Source organism: Salvia hispanica, chromosome 3 (genome assembly GCF_023119035.1).
Source record: "Salvia hispanica cultivar TCC Black 2014 chromosome 3, UniMelb_Shisp_WGS_1.0, whole genome shotgun sequence".
NCBI classification, from domain to species: Eukaryota; Viridiplantae; Streptophyta; class Magnoliopsida; order Lamiales; family Lamiaceae; genus Salvia; species Salvia hispanica.
The window spans coordinates 29,578,613-29,596,576 of NC_062967.1; the positions used below are offsets into that span (position 1 = coordinate 29,578,613).

The 17,964-nt window shown below is 38.8% G+C and overlaps 5 protein-coding genes across 5 annotated transcripts; 1 reads left to right on the top strand and 4 right to left on the bottom strand.

Moving 5' to 3' along the window:
* Positions 1-2,502: 2,502 nt before the first annotated feature.
* On the bottom strand, positions 2,503-4,507 carry LOC125216613 (putative pentatricopeptide repeat-containing protein At5g59200, chloroplastic). The gene has a single exon (XM_048118366.1). It carries the CDS (start codon positions 4,497-4,499, stop codon positions 2,607-2,609), a length of 1,893 nt encoding a protein of 630 aa, XP_047974323.1. The 5' UTR covers positions 4,500-4,507; the 3' UTR covers positions 2,503-2,606.
* Positions 4,508-5,134: 627 nt separating this feature from the next.
* On the bottom strand, positions 5,135-6,109 carry LOC125211097 (photosystem I reaction center subunit XI, chloroplastic). The gene is made up of 2 exons (XM_048110787.1): positions 5,921-6,109; positions 5,135-5,727 (listed from the first exon to the last, which is right to left on the bottom strand). Exons 1-2 carry the CDS (start codon positions 6,074-6,076, stop codon positions 5,236-5,238), a joined length of 648 nt encoding a protein of 215 aa, XP_047966744.1. The 5' UTR covers positions 6,077-6,109; the 3' UTR covers positions 5,135-5,235.
* A 473-nt stretch (positions 6,110-6,582) lies between these two features.
* LOC125211096 (FRIGIDA-like protein 3) lies at positions 6,583-9,536 on the bottom strand. The gene is made up of 4 exons (XM_048110786.1): positions 9,380-9,536; positions 7,748-8,810; positions 7,335-7,513; positions 6,583-7,208 (listed from the first exon to the last, which is right to left on the bottom strand). The coding sequence occupies exons 2-4, from the start codon at positions 8,796-8,798 to the stop codon at positions 6,792-6,794; spliced, it is 1,647 nt and encodes a 548-aa protein (XP_047966743.1). The 5' UTR covers positions 8,799-8,810; positions 9,380-9,536; the 3' UTR covers positions 6,583-6,791.
* A 3,193-nt stretch (positions 9,537-12,729) lies between these two features.
* On the top strand, positions 12,730-14,901 carry LOC125213278 (protein CURVATURE THYLAKOID 1A, chloroplastic-like). The gene is made up of 5 exons (XM_048113729.1): positions 12,730-12,997; positions 13,678-13,772; positions 13,906-14,013; positions 14,113-14,184; positions 14,583-14,901. The coding sequence occupies exons 1-5, from the start codon at positions 12,859-12,861 to the stop codon at positions 14,646-14,648; spliced, it is 480 nt and encodes a 159-aa protein (XP_047969686.1). The 5' UTR covers positions 12,730-12,858; the 3' UTR covers positions 14,649-14,901.
* Positions 14,902-15,097: 196 nt separating this feature from the next.
* LOC125213277 (peroxisomal membrane protein 13) lies at positions 15,098-17,816 on the bottom strand. Its single transcript, XM_048113728.1, has 5 exons — positions 17,688-17,816; positions 17,002-17,241; positions 16,257-16,570; positions 15,727-15,819; positions 15,098-15,589 (listed from the first exon to the last, which is right to left on the bottom strand). The coding sequence occupies exons 1-5, from the start codon at positions 17,710-17,712 to the stop codon at positions 15,380-15,382; spliced, it is 882 nt and encodes a 293-aa protein (XP_047969685.1). The 5' UTR covers positions 17,713-17,816; the 3' UTR covers positions 15,098-15,379.
* Positions 17,817-17,964: the final 148 nt, after the last annotated feature.

A 17,964-nucleotide genomic window follows, 5' to 3' on the forward strand; every position in this document is an offset into this window, starting at 1 on the left:
AAGTTTTCATGCATGAATTTCTTGTCTGCGCTGTGATTACCACCTTGCATGTCAGTCAGTAGAAGAAAAAGTTGCAGTTTACCGTTTAGTTTAAGTTTAAGCATTTTAATCGATGGATCTTAAGTTCGAATTTGTGAATCTGAAGTTCAGTCATGGTGTTTGTGTTTATCTGAATTCTGTTAATGCTTGGTGAAGAAGAAAACGTCAAAATCAACTTTAGTTTGAGCCACTTTTGCTTTTAAGTTACTTTTTACTTTTGTTCCCTACTTTTCAGAAGTACTATCCAGCACCTGTCAGAGAGCCCCAGCCATCAGATACACCTTGTTACCTAATTTTCCTCTTTTAGTAACTGTCTACTTTCCATATGTCTCCGATACACCTTGTCCCCTATTTTCACGAACACTCCCACATGTCCTCATTATTTTCCCGCCTACTAGTCAGTAGAGTACTACCTTTATTTCCCGTCTAGGTAAAATCTCAACCCAAGCGTGGTAGCTAACCAAACACCCAGGAAAGTCACCACAGTTATCTAAACGTGTCCATCCTCGTGGGATTCGAACCTTACCTCCGCTATACTAATCAGGTAGAAGTGGGTTGAGGAAATTTGTTTGAAGTCGGGTCTCGGTCGTCGTATCAACGACTCAGCTGGGTCGGGAATCTCTTCCCCGATCAATGTTGGATACACTCCAATTTCACATGCGAAACCATCGAGGACAGAGAACTGACCACTTCAACGGGCCACCTAGGGTATATCCCATCCGCCAAGTAGTAGCCCATATCATGCCGGTTGTCGTTGGCGACAAATGACTGATGGCCGGACCGACGCCCTGGTGCACTTGCTTCGTTGAAAAGGGGGCGACGAGTTGAGGACGTTGAGGTCGTTGTTCAACCCGGCTACCCCAATATACGCGTGTCAAATCCACAACCGATAATCAGCTACGGCCTCGAGGATCATCGTGGGATTCTTTCCCTTGTAGCCGGTTGTGTAGAACCCCTTCCAAGCAACGGGACAGCTTCTTCCACTCCCAATGCATACAATCTATGCCGCCTAACATCCCCGGGAACCCATGCTTCTCCCCGTGCATCTGCATCGATCCCCGACATGCCGTCGGGGTAGGGCTTCGAAGATACTCGGTCCTTGAATATTTCAACGATGGCCTCACGTAAATGCTTCGCACACTTCGTGCGTACGTCTCACCGATGTGGAGGTACTCGTCCCACATGTCTGTCGCGCCTCCGTAGGCCAACTGTCCGATTGCCGCAGTGCACTTTTGAATAGGGGTGTGGCCGGGTCTGCCAGCCGCATCGTGCCTGAAGCGGAAGCACTTATATCGACGCTCCAAAGCGTCAACGATACGCATAAACAACTCCCTGCGCATCCTAAAACGCCGCCTGAACATGTTGGCGTTAAACCATGGCTGCTCTGCGAAGTAGTCGTCATATAGCCGCTGATGTGCAGCTACGTGATCCCGAGCAATCACTGCTCGGCGGTGGACAACGGGTGGAGGTTGAGGTACCGCCGGCTGCATAGCCCTTTGTAGCAGCCGGTCTATCTCACCCTCCGTATAGGCCTCCAATGCTTCGTCCATTTGTCGTTCGTACTCCTCATCACTACTACCACTACTACCACCCGCGTTACTCATTTCGCGTTGTTGCTCTTGTACAGAAATTAAGAGAGAGAGAGAAAACTCGTTAAAACAAGTGGTGCGAATGAAGATGACATGAAAATCGTGTATATATAGTGTTTCGAAAATTTAATTTAAAAAAATGCGCTGGCCGATCGCTCGCCGATCGCCAGCCTACAATGGCGGCGAGCGGATCAGCCAGCGCCCGGGAATCGGCCAGCGCTCGCCGATTGCAATGGTTTGGCGAGCGGACCGGCCGGCGCCGAGAATCGGCTAGCCGGTCACTCGTCGACCATTGTGGATGCTCTTAAAACTGTGTTTCTGACTTTTCGTTGTTACCAAGAGATGGTTTTGATCAATTTTGATTAATACCAAGTTTTAGGTTAAACTCTTATCAATGACATGACATAAATAAAGAGTTTAGTTTGGTTTACGAGTCAACTACCGATAAGGAGTTGTGCTATCACGTTATTTTAAGATTAAGCTATGAAATTTAATTTCATGAACTGAACATAATATATATTTAATCACAGCCGATATTCTTGCTTACCAAATAGTACCTAAATTAACGTGCAATTTGTTATGTACGAGCATGCAATTTAAATTTTTTGAGAGCATTCATATTTTTATAGCTATCTTATAGAGTTATAGGTCCATCTTTTTTTTAGTACAGAGCTAAAAAATACTACTGTAATTCCTTTGACTATATTTGTATTTATGTTAACCTAGTCTTTTGTAGGAAAGAATGCCTAGCTTAGATAAAAAGAGCATGAAATGTAAGACTAAATCATATGGGCTTTGCTTTATCTTGCTACTTAATCACATTGTTGCAGAAAAATGGCATGTGAAAGTGCAATTATTGAAAAGACATAAGAAATAATAAATAACCAATAATATTAATAAAGTGGAAGGAGAGAGAGAGAGATTGGTATTCAACCAAAGCTCTAATACAAATCCAAAACTTCAAGAATCAACCTTCCTCTACCAATAATCTCCACAAGAACACCTCCCGTTTTCGAAGTGATGAAACCTATTCCGATCCCTCATCACAATCTTCCGGCCACTCACCTTCGAGACGAGCTTGATCATCGCGTGGCAATCATCGCAAACTCTCAAATTCTTCACCACTCTCAAACTGTGGCCCTCTTCAGTCGATATAAGCCCGTAGCATATAGCAAGCCTCTCGCTATGTATGGCCAAAGCATGTTCCTTCTCTCGATCCCCCACGGCTTGCAACACATTTTCCACTTGCGGATCATAGCCCTCTCCGCGCACTTTCTCATCCATCTCTTTTAGTTTTGCATAAATCTCTTCCCTTCGCGGATGAGTTATGTCGCCTAGGAGGAACTCATGGATCTCGCCATTCACTTCAATGGAGCTGCTCCCCGGCTCCTTCTCAACGCCCTTCTTCTTCAACTCCTCACGAACCAGCAGAGCCTCGTCCCATTTCCCCCAAGACGAGTAGAAGTTAGAGACGAGTATGTACGTCCCAGGGTCACAAGATCTTTGCACACCGTCATCATCAAGAAGAGCTTTTGCGACCTTTTCCCCCAACTCAAATTCCTTATGAGCTTTGCACGCACTCAAGAGCGACCCCAACATTATACGATCTGGTGCACATCCCATTTCTTGAATGAACTCATAAGCCTCGTGCACTTTTCCTGCCCGGCCTAATAGGTCAACTATGCATCCATAGTGCTCGACTCTTGGCTCAAATCCGTAGTCATTTTGCATGCTTCTGAAGATCTTGAACCCAGGATCCACGAAACCACCATGACTGCAAGCGTTAAGCACACCAACAAAACTAATGCTTGTTGGCCTAATTCCTTGGTTCACCATTCTTCCAAACAATTTAACTGCTTCCATGGTTTTGCCATTCAACGCTAAGCCGGAAATCATGGAATTGTAAGTGCTCACATCTTTCTCTTTCGCTTCCTCAAACACTCTTTCCGCCTCCTCGATGCTCCCGCACCTCGAATACATAGTGACCAAAGCCGAAGCAACAAAATGATTAACCTTGATAGCATACTTTTCAATGTATGAATGAACCCATTTTCCGAGCTCCAATGCTCCCAAATATGTGCAAGCGGATAGCATGCAGACAGCTGTGACTTCATTAGCTCTAATGCCTTCCCTCTGCATCTGCCTAAAACACTCCAATGACTTGCTCATTTCACCGTTTCTTACAAGTCCATCAATCATTGCTGTCCAGCAAACTGTATCCCGTACCTTCAGCAAATCGAAAACGACAAGAGCCCTTTCAACCAATCCATGTTCGGAGTAAGAGGAAATCATAACTGTCATAGCAACAACATCTGTTTGAGGCATTTCATCGAACACCTTCTGCATGTCATCAAACTCTGCGCATTTTCCGTATAACTCCATCAGCTTCAGTTTAACCTGACGATTCGAGCACAGTCCGAGTTTTAAACCGTGGCAGTGTATCTGCTTACCCACCCTTAAATCGAGTTCTAGCGCACAAGCCTTGAACACAGAATTAACGACAAAATTGTCTGGATAAACGGAATTCTCAATCATGTGGACATACGAGCTTATTGCGTGGTAGGACGACCCACATGCGACGAGAGCATCAATTATGGCGGTGTAAACGTAGACATTCGGCTGCCTTGTTCGACGGAAAACCTCGATTGCGTAATCAATGGCGTCGAATCTGGAACAAGCACGGAGAAGCTCGAACACGACGAAATGGTCTTGCTCCTGGCCATTCTTTATGATGTTGGTGTGGATTGCAGCTATTTGATCGAGATTTCTGCAATTTTGTAGGAGGGAAATCGATTTCTTGCGACGAACTGAGTTGGAATTGGGGAAGTTTGAATTTGGCGGGAGATGAAGCTGAGGTAGTAACGAACTCATTGATGATCGAATTTCAGGTGGAATTTGTGTAGGTTTTATATTTTGCTACTCCTACTATATAGTAGCAATAGTAATAAAAAAAAATACTCCATACAATATAAAGTAAGTACTATATTTCACATATCCTTCACCACTTATTCGTAGTAGTAGTATTTCATTTTGGCTGGCATATTTACTTAAGTCATTTTCGATAAAAAGTAAAATAAAATGTCTAATCTATTTTGCTTTATTTTGTCTTGATAAAAATAAAATATTTAAACTATTTTACTTTATTAAATCTCTTATTTTTTCTTTATATTTTATACTATTAATATCTTTTTATTTGAACTATTAAACACAATTTTCTAAAATATTATGGTCATCTACTCATCTCGTTTGTTAATCTCTTGTGTACATTTTATTGTGGGTGTTTTAATATAAAAATATTAAAAACTTTTATGTTCCAAACTTTATTTACAACTAATGTTTCATGTTTGAGTATGTTTACAACTAGAATAATCTGGTGTGCATATGTTTTGGAGTTTGATAAAAGTTGTTTTACATTGTCGACAATTAAAACAAGAATAATATTAAGTTGGATTGGATTCATTTTAGCAGTTAATCCTAGCCTGCACCTATCAGCAAATCACAACACATAACTAAGAAAGCATCATAAAACATCCATGAAAAAAGTCAATATACAACTTCCTGTTGGAATTCCCATGAAAAACAACACATACATTGATTCATTCCCAACTTACTTAACATAGTAAGGAAGGTCAAGAACATAGAGCAAAAAGTAAGCCCAAGTGACACCGGAGATCCCACCGAAGAAGAATCCACCGGTGAACTTTGCCCACCCGTCGGCTGTCTGCAGCTGATCGGGCGACTTCTTCCGTCCCGTCAGGGTCAGCGACGGGGCCGTTGAGGGCTCACCCTCCTTGAAGGACGCAATCCCATAAATGGTGAGGCAGATGCTGAGGATCACCACGAGTCCCGCTGCAGCCAACGAGCCCGCCCCACCCGCATAGGGAGTGTTCCTAAGCGGGCCAGCCTTCACGAAAGGGCCCACTAGGAGGAACCCATGGGCCAGCCCAACCTCAATCCCCCGGAGCAGCGGGTTGACAGCTGTCCGGTAGGCGGGGAGGTTGGACAAGTACCACGCCACCAATGGGCTTGATGTCACAGGAGTCTCCAGACTTCCGATGAATGGGTCGCCGTTGATTGGTTGAATCACTTGGTAAGTGGGCTGCAATAAATAAAATGGTTAAACTAGGTGTCATCATCATCAACCCACACCTAAAACTCAATCAAGAATTCTCTTGTAGTATGACTTAGATGTCTCGTATTTCTAAAGAAAGTGAATCATGGAGTAGTATTACTATAATATATGCACATTAAAGAAACATGATAGGAGTAGTAGTATGAATTAGAGAATGGACCTTTTCAGACTGGATGGCCTTGACTGTGAAGGAAGTGGTTCTTCTCACTCTAAAGGGAGCACCAGAGATGCCCTTTGGAGTGGAAAGCCTTCTTGTTAGTGAAGACGCAAAATTGCTTTGGAGTTGGCTGGCCATGGTTGAAGCAGCAGCTGCCATTTCTGACTCAGATCTCTCTCTTGATTGGAAGCTTATAATAACTGGAAATATAAAATTATATAATGCAGAAATTGTGATATCTTTTGCTGGTGGCTGTGAGTTGATTATGTTCAAACAAATGTTTTTGATTGGGTGGGATTGTGTTTCATATCTTATCACTTATCCTTATTGGGGTCCACGGATTTGGGATGTGGACATATGTGGCACTTCTTCAATCTTTATTACTACCTTCATCCCATGTTAGTTAGTAGTCATGCTTACTTTTCTACCCTTGTTTTATACAAATAATACACTAAATAGTTAAAAAAAAAAAAATAGTACTATTTGTTCATTTGATGGGGAAATCAGAAAAAGCATACATGATACATCCATAAAAAAAAATACTCCTATCAACATATAAATCGATAATAAACCACAAAAATAGCACCAAAAAAGCAAGGAATTGTTAAAAACCAAAAGAGATGCATCAGTCAAAGTTCAAACTTTGAAAACAATACAATAAAGAAGAAGAAGAAGAAAGAGTGCATCTATTAGAAGACAGTAATATTAGCTTTTACAACAACAACAGGCAAGAAATTAACAAGGCTAAACCTTTTTCTTCTTTTTTTCATTTTTTTAATATATTAACTTATGCTGATAAGTTGAGCATTGCACAAACTGAGGGTCAACTCTAATAGTTAATATAAATGTTGATGAGTCTCAGCATCTCTACGGATTAGTGCAAGTAGGCTGTGTGATACTGATAAGCATTCCCAAAGAAGTTGCCATGGCTGGGGGAGAAACTGTAAGCCGGTGTGCCGTACGACGGAATGTGGTGGTTGTTCGGTGCAGCATAGGCATACGCAGGTCTGTCGTAGACGTACTGCGGGTACCTCTCAGTCATCCCGCCGTAGAAATTCTTGTCGCTCGCAGCATTTGCAGCTCGAGGCACGTGACTAGCGCCGTTGGCACGAGGTCTTTTGGACTGTGGTTTCGCAACTTCTGTCCCCCGTTTCTTGTCTGCCTTTGCTTTCTCTATTTCAAGCACCTGTTTCTGGAGCGGTTCCACTTGGAATTGCTGCTCGAGCTTATGATCTTCGATGCACTTGATTACAGCTTTAAGTGCAGTCAGCTCCTTCTCATTCACATCATTCTGGAAGTGAGGAGTCAAAAGAGAATCAAGAATCAGCTTCAATAACTCAATTTTTAGTTTAGATCATGCAACTGTCTATAGTTTGATTTCAGAGCTACCAGAAACTACCCCAAATCATAATCATACCTGTGCAGACACACCGGGTGATGTATTTCCAGGTTTAGCAGGCGACAGCATTTTCTTGGCCTCGGACAAGTATGATTTCAGTAATGAAATAGGTGAAAACTGATCAGTGAGCTCAAATGCAAAAGCTAGATTGACAGCATCAATCTGTCTTCCATTCTTCACCAACACATCGATCACACCTGATCAGACAGTAAAATGGTCGTGAATTGCAGATATTCACAAGAATGGGTGTCTTAGGTCGCAATAAGAAAATAGGCTTGCGCGCATACAGTTAGTTTGATGACATAAATACACATATGCCTGTATACGTGTGTACCAAAACACGTTTAACTTTGTGGAAATAAGTGTAGGAAAGAAGAGCAAGAGCCTATTTTATAACCACAACCTAAATCTGCCTGGTTAGAGTAACCAACCTGGCATTTTGTCTGACAAGCCAAGATAGCGGCATAATTCAGCTGTTTGGCGACGACGCGAAACCATGGGTATTAGTTTTGACAAGCAAGCCTGATCAAAATCCGAATTAATGCCAAATGTAGCCAACAGTTGTAGGAATGCATGAGCCTCCAATGAATTGCCATTGCTGGCATCGATATCAAGGTAATCTAACTTTGGTTTCCATCCTTCGGCAATAGCTTTTGCTCGTTCCTTAGCATTATCTGAGATAATGCCAGAAACTGAGTCCACATCCAGACCTAAGATTAAACTGCTGAGGCATTCCATTAGCATGATGCAGGTGCGGCGAAGGCCAATGAGGTTTGAATCCTTTTTAGCATCTGAATTCACCATATCTGCACCATAGAACCCTTTAAGTGAATCCAGAACCAGAGAGGCTGGGTCATGTGCAGCACGTAGAGCAACGGGAATTTCCTCTTTCAAAGTAACAAGATCCTTCCGGTTGTCAGATATAAACTTGAGGAGTCCTTCCGAGTTCATCTCTTGGCACAATTTCACAAGCCCGGGGTAAGACTTAACCAATGCATTCATGTTTTGAACAGATTTAGCAGTATCATTAATGCGGCCCATAGAAACCAACACATTGATAGCTTTATCCTCCAGACATGGTGCTTCAACTTTGTTTTCCCTAGTTACGATTCCTGGACCCGAAGAAAGTGGGTTCTCGTGTTTCCCCAAAGCAGTGACAATTGCAGAAAGTGCGGCATCTCTCTTCTCTTGAAGCTTCTCAAGAGATGTTTGCTCTTTGGCCACAACAGCTGCTTTACGCTTCTCCAACATCTCTTTAGATTCAACTATCTTAGTATCAAATTCCTTTTCCTGTTCTTCCAGCTCAGTGAAGCGTCTCTTCAATGATTTCTGAAGCCCGTGAAAATGCTCCTCGAGCTGTTTCCATTTCAAGTTGAGAGTAACGGCCCGATGGCTTTCAAGCTCAGCAAATGCTTTCTGAAGCTGTTGTATCTTTGAGGCTGTTGAGTCCATTGGAGTAGGAGTTGTTATGCTGTGTTCCATGACATAGAAATCCTGCAAATTCCAGCTCATAAATAAATTAACCATGGTTGCTTGCTCGTTTAAGAAACAAAATGGTACCAAAATATTCTTCGTTAGTACTCCAGATAACATGAGTGGACTTGAGAGTTTAAACAGAACGAAGAAACGTAGAAATCAACAACAGAGAGGGGGGGGGGGCGTGAATGTTGACGTAATTCAAGATTAATTAGATAAATCAAACAAATAAACTGAAACACACCTCACGATGAAAAAACCCTAAAAAAATATCATAGCGAGAAAAAGGAATTGAACTGAAAACTCTGATCAAAGCAATTGAACTGAAAACTCTGATCAAAGCAATTAAACTGAAAATTCAGATCAAAGCAAAGCAATTGAACAAAATCAGACCGCAAAACAATAATTCACCAGAAGCAAGTCAAACCGACAAATGCAGCAGCTCAATAAGTAAAAACTCTCGAAATCACAGAGCATTCATCACTAAAATCGAAAATCGACCTAGATGCTAAACAAACTGTGCTTGATCTGCAAGCATAGGCCGAATCAGTGGACCAAAACGGGTAGAAATGAAGAGCTAAGGTCACCTGATCACAAACTGCGGTGCCGGCAGAGTATTGAGCGGAAGCTCAGACTGTTGGAAGCGAGGTGAAGGCGAATCCCTAGAGAGAGAGAATGTTTGGGAAAGGGGAAAGGGAATGTGTGTGGAAGAGAGGTTGTATTTATGATTCCGACAGCTCCACGCCGACACCACATGCACTCCCCCTATCGCTGCTTTTTGCTTCCGCCACTCTCCTAATTACTAATTTCCCATCTCCCATTTTCATTTTCTATTTTATATTTTTATTTACCAAATATTTGTCCTTATTTCAAGTTTTCAACCAACCTCGTATGATAATACCCTCTCCGTCCCAATAAATATGAAACATTTGATTTCCGGCATAGAATTTTATACAGTGTTGTTTTATGAGTAAATAAAGAGAGAGTAAAGAAAGAGAGAGGGAAAAGTAGAGAGGGTGATGTTTCCATTTTAGAAAACGTTTCATTTTTAGTGGGACAATCCAAAAAGGAAAACGTTGCATTTCTAATGGGACAGAAGAAGTAGAATAGATTAATTTATAGATGAAAGGTACAATAATTAATTTGAATTTATAAATACTCCCTCCATCTCATAGAACTATTGATATTTAAGATGACATGTGAATGAATGCACAATTAATAAAGTAAGAAAAGGATAATAAGAAAAAATAATTATAGTACTGTTAATAGAAAATAGAAAGAAAAAAAAGTTACTACAAGTAGAATGTGATATTTTTTTGGAATATCATAAAATAAATAGTGAACTTCAAAAATGGTCCCTGGACTATGGGATTATCTCAAAAATGGTCTCTGAATTTTAAAAATATTACCAGTAGTCCCTGGACTAAGGGTTAATATAAAAAGAGCGAACTACAAAAATGGTCCCTGGACTATGGATTTATCTCGCCCATAGTCCCTGGACTTTAAAAATATCGCCAGTAGTCCCTGGACTAAGGGTTTATCTCAAATTGGTCTTTTTGGCTTTTTTTGGTACGAAATTACCCTTTGATATTATTTTGGGGGTTTGGGCAATTTGGTCTTTTTACACTTTTAACATTTTAAATCTGATATTATTTCAGTTATGTACTAAACTTTGATATTATTTCAAATTTATCATCATTTTTTCCTTTTGTCATCCTTCACTTTGTTTCTTTATTTCAATATTAGATTTAATTTTACAAAATTTTAAATATTAATTTTTAAATTTAATAAATTTTTTTTAATTATAAAAATGATTAAACAACAAAAATTAATAGTTATAATCAATATTTGATAGTGTATAGTACTATGTAATCAATAAGGTATGACAAGGCTTAGTTTTAATCAATATTTAATACAATAGCTTTAATCATAAATAGATTATATAACACAATTTTTTCTGAAATAAATATGCATCTAATATAAGACTAATATAATTTTCGTTTATTAATTTGAAAACAATCAAAATTTACTAGAAAATTTCAACAAAAATACTCATATATAAAAATTTTAGTAGGATAAAATTTGTAGTCAACTTCATAATATTTAATAACAAGCAATTATAACAACCGAACGGGGGCTAAATAGAATAACTCTTATTTTTCCATCATGATTAATATTATTTTCCTGTACTTCTTCAATTCAATTGAATATTATATTAAATAACAAAAATTAATAGTTTTAATCAATATTTATAGTGTCCATGAATTAATAGTTTTCATTAAAAAAATTTATTGATATTTAAAAATCTAAATATTAAATTTAATTTTATAAATTAAATCTAATATTGAAATAAAGAAACAAAGTGAAGGATGACAAAAGGGAAAAAGGGTGATAAATTTGAAATAATATCAAAGTTAGTACATAACTGAAATAATATCAGATTTAAAATGTTAAAAGTGTAAAAAGACCAAATTGCCCAAACCCCCAAAATAATATCAAAGGGTATTTTCAAATACCAAAAAAAAAGCCAAAAGGACCAATTTCGAGATAAACCCTTAGTCCAGGGACTACTGGCGATATTTTTAAAGTCCAGGGACTATGAGCGAGATAAACCCATAGTCCAGGGACCATTTTTGTAGTTCACTCATATAAAAAACGGTCTTTTTGCATTGTTTCGAGACGAAAATGTCCTTTTGAGGGGTTTTGGGGGGTTTGGGCAATTTGGTCTTTTTACACTTTTAACATTTTAAATCGATATTATTTGAGTTAGGTACTAAATCTGATATTATTTTAAAATTATCATTCTTCTTCCATTTTGTCATCCTTCACTTTGTTTCTTTATTTCAATATTAGATTTAATTTATAAAATTAAATTTTAAATTTTGATTTTTAAATATCAATAAAAAATTTTAATTAAAACTATTAATTCATGGACACTATAAATATTAATTAAAACTATTAATTTTTGTTATTTAATATAATATTCAGCTGAATTAGAAAAGTACAGAAAAATAATACTCCCTTCATTCCATAGTAATAGGGGCATTTTTCCATTTCCGTCCGTTCCATAGTAATAGAGTCATTTCCCCTTTTAGTAAAAGTCAACACATTTTTCCACATTTACTTTACTCTCTCTTACTTTTTTCTCTCTTCATCTCTATACCTTTTTCATTTTCTACTTTATTCTCTCTTTACTTAACTCACCTAACACAATTTTTCTTAATCTCCGTGCCGAAAAGTTTTGCCTCCATTACTATGGAACGGAGGGAGTATTATTCATAATGGAAAAATAAGAGATATTTTATTTAGCTTTCGTTCGATTGTTATAATTGCTTGTGATTGAATATTATGAAGTTGACTAAGAATTTTATATAAAAGTATTTTTATTGAAATTTTCTAATCATTTTAATTGTTTTCAAATTAATAAACGAAAATTATATAGTCTTACGTGCATATTTATTTCAGAATTTGATTGAGCCGGGCCAATTCAACCAACAGCTACGAGTTCTTCGTAATCCTAGGCCCGTTTAGAAACTTGGGCCAATATGTTTATGGTTATTGTTTAGACGAATTAGTAACATTTAAGATTTTTAAAGTGAAATCAACATTATATTTACTCTTTCCATAGAATAGAAATTTACATTCTTTTTTATATATTTAACATCGAATATTGTTTTCTATTTCACATTTTTTACGTGTTTATATTATTTTTCATTTTTAGCATAGAGAAAGGGAAAAAGCACAAGATTTTACGCATAAAATAATTTGTTTGTGCAATTCAAGGATTTGAAACCCAAAACAAAATAAAATAGATTTTCAAGATAGGGAATCGACCAATAAAAAAGGTGCAGTCCTCCACGTGTCAGCAGCTCAAATAATCGGAGCATTGACCTGAGATATTGTGGATAGCTTAGCAATTCGGTCCCAAATTTCGTAACAAAAATCCGAAATTATCCTATATCCGAAGAGATAGAACGAGAAAAGTGCGAGGATTTGCTTAGAATTGCGATAACTCCACAACCCATTTATTGATCTTTTGCTGAATTAAAGGCTTCTCGGCCTAGGAATGGCAGCGGCAGCATCCACTTCTACGGTGGCCGCCGCCGTCTTGATCCACCGACTCCCCGCTTCCAAACTTGCCGCCGTCTTCTCCCCCTTGCCCAACCGCCAATCCCTTTACTCCACTCAGCTCAGACAGCTCAAAGGTACAATCTTTTTTCTGTTTCTTGATGTCCCTTATTGCTTTTGAGTATGCATGTGTGTGTGTGTGTTTACAGATAGAGAGAGGATGGGAGATTCAGATAGACCTTTGATCTGTACATCAATTGACACTTCAAATTGGATGTTGGGGTTGGAGTTGGATGTTAGTTTGTTATGAAATTTGGAGAGAGAGAGAGAGTTACATTGTGAGTTTGGGGTTAAGAGTTGCGGTTTTGTTGTACTTCAATTGACTTGTCATATTGGATGTTGGGGTTGGAGTTACATTGTTAGTTTTTTTATGAAATAGATATATGTTGAGAGATAGGAAATGAAGAAAACTTGGATTCTTGAATTCAAGACCTTGATCTGTTGTTTTTGCTTCACTTCTAGTTTTTGAACTCTTAAACTTATGATTACTAGCGTATGCATACATTCATTCATGTGCTTTAAAGGACTTGATCCTTGTTGGGAGACTTCTTGTGTAAGTCGTCGATTGTAGTGTATGATGAGTGGTGGAGATATTGTTTGCTTTTAGTCTTACAAGTAAACTCGTGCTCGCGAATTTGTTTTTGTTAGTTAACTAGGTGAAGTTTCCCTCCTTCCGCAAAGGGCCTAAAACCCGATTAAACTTGCTTGATCGAGCTTGATTTTCTGCATTACATGATTGGTTTTTGCATACAAACAGGAACCACGAGGTATCCGGGTGTCCTGGTCAAGGCTTCTTCATCAGACGAGTCGTCTCTCGACTCTAATGAGCTGTTTGCTGATCTAAAAGAAAAGGTAATATTACCCGCAAATTAGTGGATCAAGTTTCTAGCATTTGTAATACTTCGCCTCTCGATTGCAATTGCCTACTCGCCTGGAGTTCCTTTCTTGCTTTACTGCTTGACATACCCTTTCTCTCGTGCTACAGTGGGACGCCATTGAAAACAAGTCCACTGTACTCACCTATGGCGGTGGCGCAATAGTAGCCATTTGGTTTGCTTCAGTCGTCGTTGGTGCTGTCAACTCAGTCCCTTTGGTAGGTTCTTTTTGAAATCTTAAATCTGTGTCTTTGCTTATCATTATATATAGCAAGCTATTATTTTTTTCTGACTGTTTCTCTTTTCAATTGTTGCAGCTTCCAAAGATCTTGGAGCTTGTTGGACTTGGATACACCGCATGGTTTGTGTACCGCTACCTTCTCTTTAAGGTACCATTTCAAAAGGATCGATTGCACCAGAAATCACAAGTCATGGCACAACCTTCACACCAAATTGCAAATTTGATACATCCTATAAATTAAACAAATTTGTATATTTGTGTAGTTTAAAAGTTGTGTTGAATTTGCAATTTGGTGTTAAGGTTTTCAAATTTTTGAGCAACTATCCTATTTCGAAATTACTTCTCAACAACTATAATGCCTCGGTTCACATAAATGACTCATTTATCCTGCAAGTTTCTTCCTAATTCGAGCATTCTAACTTGAAATGGAAACTAGAATTGCATGAGGATATATTAAACAGTTAGATGAGAAATGAAATACCATGTGGAGCAAAAATCTTTTCTTCGCAAAGTCTATGATTTTTGAGAGCTTATTGTGTTTCGCAGTCAAGCAGAAAGGAGCTGGTGGAAGACATCGAAGAAGTAAAGAAGAAGATCACCGGAACAGAGTAAGAACACGTTGTGTGAGGTGTCATCTGCTTGTTTCAACCTCGGATAGACTGCTTTTGTGTATTCTGCAGAAGGGGCATATGTTGTGTGTAATGTAGAATAGGCCCTTGTGTATTTTGCCTCTTTGATAGTTTGATTGCACTTGCAAATAATGTTTCAGCAGTGCACTTCGCATTAAGTTATTAAACAGCTTTGCTTGTTGATTCCATTCCCAACAAAGATTCAGTTAATGTTGAAATCACTGCATTTTGTTTTATTCACACTGTTTTAGGAGTATTCAGCTGCTAATGATGAGCCATAAACAGAGAGAAAAATGATTGCTTCACTAACACTGTGAGATGAATCTTTGAATTAAAGAGAATACTTTTAAACCTGAGATGATGAGATGAAATGGCCTTTTTTTAAGAGAGACCTAAAAGCTATTGTTCTCAAGACATTTAACATAAAAGAACTTATCTCAAAAACTATATCAATTTCCATAAAATAGCCCATCGAGGGTCAATAGTTACAACTTTTACAAGTAAAATAACACATTCAACTATATGCTAGCATAATTCAAACACAACAGTATTTGCTTTTTTAATGTTTTACAACTGTGGAGCCAGATTATGAAAAAAGGGGATTGTAATTTTGCTGAGAACCGGTATTTTTCCGAGGAAACAGCATCCTCTTTCTTACGCATTGCATCTTCGGTGCAGATTTAGAACCAAAAATCTCATATATGTATTGATGCATTACCTATCATCACCCCACACGCTATCCCAACCACCGCTTGGAGCAGCCTTGGGGCCCTCGATGTAGTTCTGATTTCCTGGCATATTGTGAGGTCCGGGTAGACCTTCAGCGCCTGATGGATGAACTCTCTTGGGTTTTGTTCGGACTCCTAACATTCTAAGAACAAACCTTGCTAACTCTCCATATAGCATTCCGGACCTATCAAAGAGCTGCAGAAGTGCAGAACCATTGAGGATTTAATGCACGGGAACACATTTTGAGCTCAAAATAATGATATTTCTATCTAATTCAATTTTTCTGTCTCAGGCACTGAAATGGACACGGGTGGTAGGCTGGAAGCAGATACCTGAAGAAGGGCAGACATGAACATATGGAAAGCCTGCGTATTCTGGTCGATCAAGATTGCCACCCTCCCAAAGAAATTAACTACTCCTGACATCTGCCATTGTCAAACTAATTAAGCATAAAGGTTCAAATAGGGAACCAGTGAGAATTGAGTGTAAAAGTTGCTAGAATAAAATCAAATTTCAATGTTTTTGTAAGCTGGATTAAGTGAACAGCTATAAATCACTGGAATTGTTGTTTGGCTTAACTCAGAGGTTGATGTACATAAAAAGGAATGTTCAATAACGTGATGATTTTCATGCTACTAATAGAATGTCTTGATGAGTTTTATAAATTTTCGGAATGTGGTTAGGGGTTGGGGATCTTTTGACACGACTGCAAATCACAACATAAAATAAATTCGTAATACACTACTAATTCATTAATTATCATTAAGATTTTTAAGAACCAGTTCAAGACAACTATGATATGATGACAATCCTTATGAACTAAACAAGATAAGAAAGAATGAAAAGGATGCCTTAAGCTCACCACCCGCATTAGTGAAATCCAGAAGCCTGGGGGTTGAGAAGGTGGTCCATACGGATTGTTTGGATCCTGTTCACCATAAGGCCCCCCCATGCCCATTCCATAGCCCCCCATAGGACCTCCCAAACCACCCCCCAAACCACCACCATACATTCCTCCTCCATACATGCTACCACCCCCATAAAGTCCGCTGTAACCACCTCTATACATGCTATTCCCATACATCCCACCACCAACACCCCCTCCAAGTCCCCCATATGAAGAACCGTACATCCCACCTCCATATCCAGAGTTATAGTTTACACCCGTACCATAACCTGAATAAGAAAAAAAAAACAAATGTTATCGCATAGTAACAGAATCAAACAGAAACATATTATATTACACCATACACTAATACAGAAACATATTTATGATAAAGACAAAAATATGTTGCATTTCAGCACCTATACTTCATGGAAGTCTAGTTTACACGTGCATCCACATTAGATACCTTCTCCAGTTAATGTGTAGCTTTTCCATATTACAGCGCCTATCCTTCATGGAAGTCGGCGTCCATATTTTACATGGGCAGCTTTTCCTTTTTATCAATGTGACTATGTTAATGTGCCAAATACTATAGGTTCTGAAAATGGCCTTGATACATAGACTGGAGTTTCATTTGGATAGCACTCCAAAAGGGGCAGGCATGTACACACCCCACTATAGCCATTTTTCTGCTCATTTAAAAATAAGAATCCATCAGTACCTCCATAAGTGCTCCCATATGTCTGTTGCTGCTCCCAAGGCCTGGCAGGGACGGGCCGCCCAACTGAATTAACTGTATTTCTATTAACATTTGTATTGGTAGTCGAAACAACTTCACCAGGTTGAGCTGTCCCAGAAGCTTCTACAACTTCACTCGTATTTCCAGCAGAGGGTGGCCTAAACGGTGCAGGACCAGAAGAAGATCCTGCTCTTTCCCATGGTTTTGGAGGAGGACCGCTAGCTGCACCAGAATTTAGCCACGTCATACACAGATTATCTATGACAGAATTTAGTCTTGACTTTAAACATATTGGCCAATTCCCTAAATTAATGTATACTGAGACAAATCACGGCTTGGACGGACGACGATTGAGCTGAATGAATATACAATAAAAGCCCTACACCAATTGAATCTATAAAAATAAGGAATTTGTTTTGCCGTGTGCGATCGAGCTGAATAATTGAAAGTTTCCAACCAGCAGGCAGCAGCACAATCAACTATGCGGGATATGAACTACTTAATCAGATGCAGCAAATTCAATGGATTAATAATCTTCGGTCATTCAAATTAATTGTAAACACTAGCAACACAAATGAATGAAATAACCAACTACGCCTAGAAATACAGAAAATTCAATGAGAGTGTAGCTATGGAGAATCGGATTTAGTGGAATTCATCTTACATACCAGCTGCTTGGCCGTTGTTTTCCATTGACGGGAAGGGCCTTCAAACCTAGAGAGAGAAGAAAAAGGAGATGATAAATTGATCGGCCAAAATAAAATAGAGTTCAGTGTTTATCAGAAATGTTTTTTCAGGCAAACCGAAGAAATTTCATTGAAAAATGTAAATGACGGATATGCCCTCGCAATTAATCCACGTGACGAGGTGGAGCAAAAGGTCTTCTTTAATGGGCCGCCTCAATCCAATTATTACTTTGGACTGACTGAACAGGGAGTAGTCTTA